This window comes from Oncorhynchus kisutch, linkage group LG9 (genome assembly GCF_002021735.2).
Source record: "Oncorhynchus kisutch isolate 150728-3 linkage group LG9, Okis_V2, whole genome shotgun sequence".
Taxonomy (NCBI): domain Eukaryota; kingdom Metazoa; phylum Chordata; class Actinopteri; order Salmoniformes; family Salmonidae; genus Oncorhynchus; species Oncorhynchus kisutch.
Window position 1 is genome coordinate 46823772 of NC_034182.2, and position 9624 is coordinate 46833395.

A 9624-nucleotide genomic window follows, 5' to 3' on the forward strand; every position below is an offset into this window, starting at 1 on the left:
TATATTATATACTAGTATCATCTATCTCTTGTCTGGTCTCTTGTCTGGTCTCTTGTCTGGTCATTTGTCTTGTATTGTGTTGTCTCCTGTCTTGTCTCGTGTCTTGTCATTTGTCTTGTATTGTGTTGTCTCCTGTCTTGTCTCGTGTCTGGTCATTTGTCTTGTATTGTGTTGTCTCCTGTCTTGTCTCGTGTCTTGTCATTTGTCTTGTATTGTGTTGTCTCCTGTCTTGTCTCGTGTCTTGTCATTTGTCTTGTATTGTGTTGTCTCCTGTCTTGTCTCCTGTCTTGTCATTTGTCTTGTATTGCGTTGTCTCCTGTCTTGTCTCCTGTCTTGTCATTTGTCTTGTATTGTGTTGTCTCCTGTCTTGTCATTTGTCTTGTATTGTGTTGTCTCTTGTCTTGTGTCTTCTCTTTACTTCTCTCCTCTGATGAACTTGCATGTTAAGTGAAAACGTGCTTTTTCTAAATGAGTCTCTGCGTCCCCAGGGGGTACAGATCCCGAAGGGTTGGAGTGTGATGTACAGCATCAGAGACACACACGACACCTCCTCCGTCTTCAAGGACGTGGACGCCTTCGACCCCGACCGCTTCTCCCAGGAACGCTGCGAGGACAAGGAGGGACGCTTCCACTACCTCCCGTTCGGCGGCGGCATCCGCTCCTGTCTCGGGAAACAGCTCGCCACTCTCTTCCTCCGTATACTGGCCATCGAGCTGGCCAGCACCAGCCGGTTTGAGTTGGCGACCCGGAATTTTCCTCGAGTGGTGACGGTGCCGGTGGTTCATCCGGTGGACGGGTTGAAGGTGAAGTTCTACGGTCTGGATTCTAACCAGAATGAGATTTCATCCGATCTCCTAGCCGACATCAAGACGGAAGAGCTACCGGGAGCCGCGGTGTAGATCGTTGATCTGGATTGGACGAAGCAAGGAGGAAGGAGGAAGGGAGGTATGGAGGAGAAAGGAGAGTGAAGAGGAGGATGGAAGGAGGATATGACAGAAATAACAAATGAGGATGGGAGACTGGGAGACTGGGAGACTGGGAGACTGGGAGACTGGGAGACTGGGAGACTAGGAGACTGGGAGACTGGGAGACTGGGAGACTGGGAGACTGGGAGACTAGGAGACTGGGAGACTGGGAGACTGGGAGACTGGGAGACTGGGAGGGGTTTAGTTTCCTTTTGTTCATTCTACTGATGTCTTGGAATGTTGGAGGTCTCCTTTGAACTCTAAAAAGGAACTTTCAGAATTCTGATTCCTTCTCTTTGTCGTTTTGTTGTCAGTTGTCAGAACTTTCTGGGAGAGAAAGAAGAACAGAAGCTGCCAAAAAAAAGTTTATAATCTCTATTCCTTTTGTTTTCCAATAAATATACAAAACTATGTATGATTAAATTGAAAAGTTATGTATAATAATGAATTTAAAAAAATATATAGAAAGTAACATTAGGTGAAGTTATGCGCAATTAGGAAACAGATTTGTAGAGAAGTGTATTTGGATGGAGGGAAGAAAGAAAGAAAAGAAAGAAAGAAAGAAAGAAAGAAAGAAAGAAAGAAAGAAAAGAAAGAAAGAAAGAAAGAAAGAAAGAAAGAAAGAAAGAAAGAAAGAAAGAAAGAAAGAAAGAAAAGAAAGAAAGAAAGAAAGAAAGGAGAGAGGGAGAAAGGATAAAAACAGGGTAAAATGGTTTATGAACATTTGGGAAATAATAAGAGTGGGGGAATCTGCACAAGCGAGAGAGATGATCTCAATGTGGAAAAAACAAGCCAGAGAGAGAGAGAGAGAGAGAAGAGAGAGAGGAGAGAGAGAGAGAATGAGAGAGAGAGAGAGAGAGAGAGAGAGAGAGAGAGAGAGAGAGAGAGAGAGAGAAGAGAGAAAAGAGAGAGAGAGAGAAGAGAGAGAGAGATGAGAGAGAGAAGAGAGAGAGAAAAGAGAGAGAGAGACAGAGAGAGAGGCAGAGAGAGAGGCAGAGAGAGAGATGAGAGAGAGAAGAGAGAGAGAAAAGAGAGAGAGAGACAGAGAGAGAGAGAGATGAGAGAGAGAAGAGAGATAGAGAGAGACAGGAAAAGAGAGAGAGAGACAGAGAGAGAGGCAGAGAGAGAGACAGAGAGAGAGGCAGAGAGAGAGACAGAGAGAGAGACAGAGAGAGAGGCAGAGAGAGAGACAGAGAGAGAGGCAGAGAGAGAGACAGAGAGAGAGACAGAGAGAGAGGCAGAGAGAGAGGCAGAGAGAGAGGCAGAGAGAGAGATGGGTATTTTGTTTTAAGGCCTGGGGGTGATATATGTATTGCATGGTGCTTTAGCTCCAGTCTTGACTAAATCATGTTCCTCCAGCCCTGCACTAACCTACCTGTCTTAAACAATCACCTATCACCTATCACAATTGGGTCAATTAGCCTGGGCTGGGTCTTAGCGCTGGGACGGGTACAAAACCCAGGAACTGGACTTTGACTATCTAGAAGTGGAGTTGAAACAGTGACCCTAGAGGACTTCAGGGATGATGCGAAGGAGATACTGAAACGCTGGAACGGCATATCAGTGTGTTTGATAACTCAGGTGGAGAAGCGGATCCGTGGATGGATTTTAAGGACTTGATTTCTTAATTTTTTACTGCACATAAGAAAGTGACTATAAGTTGTTATTAACCAGGTTCCTTCCTCTTCCTCCTTCCAACCCTGAAACCTGTGATGTTATATGCAGACGTGTGTCTGTCAGTCGGGCCTGAGGACTGGACTTCTTATGGACACAACAAAGCTAAGTCGGAGAGAGAGGGAGAGTGTCGTGGACCTCTGTGGAACGCCATGGTGACATTTTGACATTGCTGCTCCTCTTTATCAACACTAAAATGCAAAAAAATAAATAAATACAAACATTATTAGCTAGATTACACAATGTGCGCCGATATCAAAATCAGTGTCAGAACTTATTGCTAACTCAAACATCAAGAAATGTCCATCATGGAGACGGAGAGGTAACGCTACCAAAACATAACTCCTTCCTTTATGACTCATCAAAAGAACACTTCTGGGTGTCACAAACATTCCGGAACATTCCCGTAAAAACAACTTTCCCAGAATCGTTGTGGACACACCTACTCATTTCCATGTTTTTCTAAAAAAAAATTGTACTATGTTCTACATTGTAGATAGTGAAGACATCAGAAACTATGAAATAACACGGAATGGAATCATGTAGAAAAAATAAATAAATAAATAAATATTAAAACAAATGAAAATATATTTTATATTTGAGATTCTTTAAAGTAGCCACCCTTTGCCTTGATGACAGCTTTGGACACTTTTGGCATGCCTGTCTATAACAATAATAATAATGTAATATAATAATGTCTATAATGTTATATAGACTTATATATCCTGTGACCAACCACACCACTGATTGTCTATACTTAACCATAAGTACAGTGAGCTGCTTCTGTGTTTCAAGCTGAGAGTTCTAGAACTCTATATATAGATATATAGATTGCAAGTGAGATTCTTCCCCAATTTTTTATTTTATTTTTTATAATAATTTTATTTTTATTTTTATTATAATTTTATTTTTATTTTTTATTATAATTTTATTTTATTTTTTTAATTATTTTAATTTTAATTATTATTATTTTATTTTTTATTTTATATATATATATATAAAAAAAAAAAAGCAAGACAGTGACGGCCTGTTTATGTTAAACCCGATTCTTCTGTTTAACAAGCCATCTGTTTAATACCCTAATATTATTATGATTGGTAATATTCACTATTAATATTTGTCATTGAAGTCAAATATTATAATACGTTTTATTATATTTTCAGAATAGAGTATAAATTACAAAAAGTATTTTTGTTGGTAAATATTGTTATATTTAGTATGATATGAATGATTTCCGTTATATATTGTAAAACATTGTTGAATGTGTTAATATTGCTTATTGTATTAGATATTCTTATTTTGGGTTATTATTATTATTACAATTATTATTATCATTACATTAATTAATTATTACAATTAAGAAGTTAAGCACTTGCGAGGTATGTTATTATGGAAGTGTCACATGACTACATTGGTTCTTTCATCTGAATGCATCCCAAATGGCTCTGGTCTAAAGTAGTGCACTATATACGGAATAGGGCTCTGGTCTAAAGTAGTGCACTATATAGGGAATAGGGCTCTGGTCTAAAGTAGTTCACTATGTAGGGAATAGGGCTCTGGTCTAAAGTAGTTCACTATGTAGGGAATAGGGCTCTGGTCTAAAGTAGTTCACTATGTAGGGAATAGGGCTCTGGTCTAAAGTAGTTCACTATGTAGGGAATAGGGCTCTGGTCTAAAGTAGTGCACTATATAGGGAATAGGGTGCCATTTGGGATGCAGGGTCTGCCTGTCTGCCTGTCTGTCTGTCTGTCTGTCTGTCTGTCTGTCTGTCTGTCTGTCTGTTCCTAATATGTTTATTTTATGTTCCAGATTAGTTTAAATATGTTTTTTCATCTTTTTGTCACCGTTATTCTTAAATGTAATAAAATATAATGTGAAATTAAGACTAATGTTTCAATCAATATCTTGACTGTAGAAATAGTTGAGGGACAGACCGACAATCAACCAAACAACTCCATGGTTTCTCTGTTCTGTGGTTTCCACGGTTACATAATTCTATGGTTTAACAATACTGAAGTTCTTAAGTTCAGTGGTTCTGTAGTTCCGTAGTTCCGAATGTATGTGGCTACGACGTTCCTAAGTTCTGAGGTTCTGAGGATCCATAGTTCAGAGGTTCCGTGGTTCTGACATTCTGAGGTTCTAAACTTCAATGGTTCCATGGTTCCGAGGTTCCATTATTTCACAAGGATCTTCTGATCATCATGAAAGACCTTCTGGATGTGTGTGTGTGTGTGTGTGTGTGTGTGTATGTGTGTGTGTGTGTGTGTGTGTGTGTGTGTGTGTGTGTGTGTGCGTGTGTGTGTGTATGGGTGTGTGTGTGTGTGTGTGTGTGTGAATAACTATAGTGATTTACTCCACCATTGCTTCATAAAGCCTTCTTTAGATGGAGCTCGGAGTTCTCAACACAGGCCTATTGGTGAACACAGAACAGTACAGTCATATCAGCCCAGAACAACCCAAGGGACGACAACCTCTGTTACATGAACACATGGAAGACTGTGGGGGGACAAAACATCATTGTTGATTTGAAGTCATTGAAAGACAAAGGCTGTTTGACGATATTTTTGATGTAGCTTTAACGTCATGTTTAATAGTTGAAAATGATTCATCTGTCAGTATAACAGTGAGTGTAGGAAGAGGACATGGAGAGAGAGAGGGAACCGCAGCAAACATACATACAAACATACACACACACACACACACACACATATACACACACACACACACACACATACACACACACACACACACACATTTCTACAAACAACAGTACGATGGAACACAGATGTCTTGGTCTGTAGAAACACTTCAAAGAGTTTCTGGTACATACACACACACACACACACACACACACACACACACACACACACACACACACGGGGGACATGGGGTAACAGAAACACATTTGTTTATAGCTTCTAGCCCGCAGGAGGAAATATCTCTCTGACCACAGCACAGAGACTGAAAGTACCAAATGACACCAAATTCCCTACGTAGTGCACTACTTCCCATAAGGCTTCCATGAAAAGTAGTGCACTACGTAGGGAATAGGCTGCTGTTGGGGACAAAGACCAGTGTAACAACTACAAGATGCACTGATTCTGGGAATCGATCAGTCGCTAATGAATCAGGGGTGTGTGGTGGGTTAATGATTCTGGGAGTCGATCAGTCGCTAATGAGTCAGGGGCGTGTGGTGGGTTAATGATTCTGGGAATCGATCAGTCGCTAATGAATCAGGGGTGTGTGGTGGGTTAATGATTCTGGGAGTCGATCAGTCGCTAATGAGTGAGGGTTGTGTGGTGGGTTAATGATTCTGGGAATCGATCAGTCGCTAATGAATCAGGTGTGGTGGGTTAATGATTCTGGGAATCGATCAGTCGCTAATGAGTCAGGGGTCTGGTGGGTCAATGATTCTGGGAGTCGATCAGTCGCTAATGAATCTGGGGTCCGTGGTGGGTAGTGTGGAAATCTACCAAGAAACTATTAGGCAACAACAAATTCACTCCCTTTTAGACAACTTCCTGGGTAAAACATTTCATTGTAATAGTGGAGGTGTTAATTAACTTGGCAGTAGAAAGCCTAAACAGTATATTTGACCTCTCAGCTTCCCTGTCAAATCTAACAATGTCAAGCAGAAGACAGAAGAAAATGTACACATTTGAGAAATGGTTTGATGAAGAATGCAAAAACATAAGAAAGAAATTGAGAAACCTGTCCAACCAAAAACATAGAGACCCAGAAAACCTGAGTCTACGCCTTCACTATGGTGAATCACTAAAACAATACAGAAATACACTACGGAAAAAGAAGGAACAGCACGTCAGAAATCAGCTCAATGTATTCGAAGAATCCATAGAATCTAATGACTTCTCGGATAATTGGAAAACTCTAAACAAACAACAATATGAAGAGTTATCTATTCAAAATGGAGATGGATAAACCACTTCTCCAATCTGTTTGTCTCTATAACAAAGAACAAACAGCAAAAACACATAAATGATCAAATACAAATCATAGAATCAACTATTAAAGACGACCAGAACCCACTTGTCACGTTCTGACCTGTATTTCCTTTGTTTTGTCGTTATTTAGTATGGTCAGGGCGTGAGTTGGGTGGGCAGTCTATGTTTGATTTTCTATGATTTGGGTATTTCTATGTTTCGGCCTAGTATGGTTCTCAATCAGAGGCAGGTGTCATTAGTTGTCTCTGATTGAGAATCATACTTAGGTAGCCTGTGTGTTTGTGGGTGATTGTTCCTGTCTCTGTGTTTTGCACCAGATAGGGCTGTTTAGGTTTTCACACGTTTCTTGTTTTTGTAATCAGTTGTTCATGTTTACGTATTAAAAGAACCATGGACACTCACCACGCCGCATATTGGTCCTCTGATCCTTTTCGCCTCTCCTCTTCGGAAGAAGAGGAGGAAATCCCTGACACCACTGGATTCTCCAATAACATTGAATGAACTACAGTATGAAATAAAAACCCTGTGGTGTTGATGGTATCCTTAATGAAATGATCAAATATACAGACTACATATTCCAATTGGCTAAACTTAAACTCTTTAACATCTACCTCAACTCTGGCATCTTCCCCAATATTTGGAACCAAGTACTGACCACCCCAATCCACAAAAGTGGTGACAAATTTGACCCCAATAACTACCGTGGGATATGCGTCAACAGCAACCTTGGGAAAATCCTTTGCATTATCATTAACAGCAGACTCGTACATTTCCTCAGTGAATACAATGTACTGAGCAAATGTCAAATTGGCTTACGACAGACCAAATTAGCGTACGACAGACCACGTATTCACCCTGCACACCCTAATTGACAAACAAACCAACCAAAACAAAGGCAAAGTCTTCTCATGCTTCGTTGATTTCATATTTGTTTTGGCACGAGGGCCTGGTATACAAATTTATTCAAAGTGGTAATGGGGGAAAAATATACAATATTATAAAATCCATGTACACAAACAAGTGTGCGGTTAAAAGTTTTCAAAAACACACATTTCTTTCCACCAGGCTGGGAGGTGAGACAGGGATGCAGCTTAAGCCCCAGCCTTTTCAACATATACATATTCATATCATAGTAGTCATAGTCATATTTGAAGTGTACCTATGATGAAAATGACAGGCCTCTCAAATCTTTTTAAGTGGGAGAACTTGCACAATTGGTGGCTGACTAAATACTTTTTTGCCACACTGTATATCAATGAATTGGCGAGGGCACTAGAACAGTCTGCAGCACCCGGCCTCACCCTACTAGAATCTGAAGTCAAATGTCTACAGTTTGCTAATGATCTGGTGCTTCTGTCACCAACCAAGGAGGGCCTAGAGCAGCACCTAGATCTTCTGCACAGATTCTGTCAGACCCGGGCCCTGACCTTAAATCTCACTAAGACCAAAATAATGGTGTTCCAAAAAAGGTCCAGTTGTCAGGACACTGTTGCCCTAGAGCACACAAAAAACTATACATACCTTGGCCTAAATATCAGCGCCACAGATAACTTCCACAAAGCTGTGAGCGATCTGAGAGACAAGGCAAGAAGGGTATTCTATGCCATCAAAAGGAACATAAAATTCAACATACCAATTAGGATCTGGCTACAAATACTTGAATCAGTTATAGAACCCATTGCCCTTTATGGTTGTGAGGTCTGGGGTCCGCTCACCAACCAAGACTTCACAAAATGGAACAAACACCAAATTGAGACTCTGCATGCAGAATTGTACAGAAATATCCTCTGTGTACAACGTAAAACACCAAATAATGCATGCAGAGCAGAATTAGGCCGATACCCACTAATGATCAAAATCCAGAAAAGAGCCATTAAATTCAACAACCACCTAAAAGGAAACAATTCTCAAACCTTCCATAACAAAGCCATCACCTACAGATAAATGAACCTGGCGAAGAGTCCCCTAAGCAAGCTGGTCCTGGGGCTCTGTTCACAAACACAAACACACCCTACAGAGCCACAGGACAGCAACACAATTAGACCCAACCAAATCATGAGAAAACAAAAAGATAATTACTTAACTCTTTGGAAAGAATTTACCAAAAAACAGAGCAAACTAGAATGCTATTTGTCCCTAAACAGAGAGTACACAGCGGCAGAATACCTGACCACTGTGACTGACCCAAACTGATGGAAAGCTTTGACTATATACAGACTCAGTGAGCATAACCTTGCTATTGAGAAAGGCCACCGTAGGCAGACATGGCTCTCAAGAGAAGACAGGCCATGTGCTCACTGCCCACAAAATGAGGTGGAAACTGAGCTGCACTTCCTAACCTCCTGCCAAATGTATGACCATATTAGAGACACATATTTACCTCAAATTACACAGACCCACAAAGAATTTGAAAACATATCCAATCTTGATAAACTCCCTTATCTACTGGGTGAAATTCCACAGTATTTCATTGTGCATCACAGCAGTAAGATTTGTGACCTGTTGCCACAAGAAAAGGTCAACCAGTGAAGAACAAACACTTGTCACGTTCTGACCTTTATTTCCTTTGTTTTGTATTTATTTAGTATGGTCAGGGTGTGAGTTGGGTGGGCAGTCTATGTTTGATTTTCTATGATTTGGGTATTTCTATGTTTCGGCCTAGTATGGTTCTCAATCCGAGGCAGGTGTCATTAGTTGTCTCTGATTGAGAATCATACTTAGGTAGCCTGGGTTGCACTGTTTGTTTGTGGGTGATTGTCTATGTTAGTGGCTTGTGTTCAGCACAGGTCTCATTTGTAGCTTCACGGTCGTCATTGGTTTATTGTTTTTGTGTTGCAGTGTTCAGTACTTTCTCTAATTAAATATTCACTATGAACACATACCACGCCGCATTTTGGTCCTCTGATCCTTCTTGCCTCTCCTCTTCAGATGAAGAGGAGGAAGACCGTGACAACACCATTTTAAATACAACCCACATTTTTTATTTTCCCTTGTGTACTTTAACTATTTCCACATCGTTACAA

The 9624-nt window shown here is 40.5% G+C and overlaps 1 protein-coding gene across 1 annotated transcript in view; it reads left to right on the plus strand.

Annotated features, from left to right (window-relative positions):
* Positions 1-4491, plus strand: part of LOC109886637 (cytochrome P450 26B1) — a 29242-nt gene extending 24751 nt beyond the window's left edge. The window contains 1 exon segment of the mRNA XM_031831394.1: positions 489-4491. Coding sequence (XP_031687254.1) covers positions 489-899 — 411 coding nt within the window. The 3' untranslated portion in view covers positions 900-4491.
* Positions 4492-9624: the final 5133 nt, after the last annotated feature.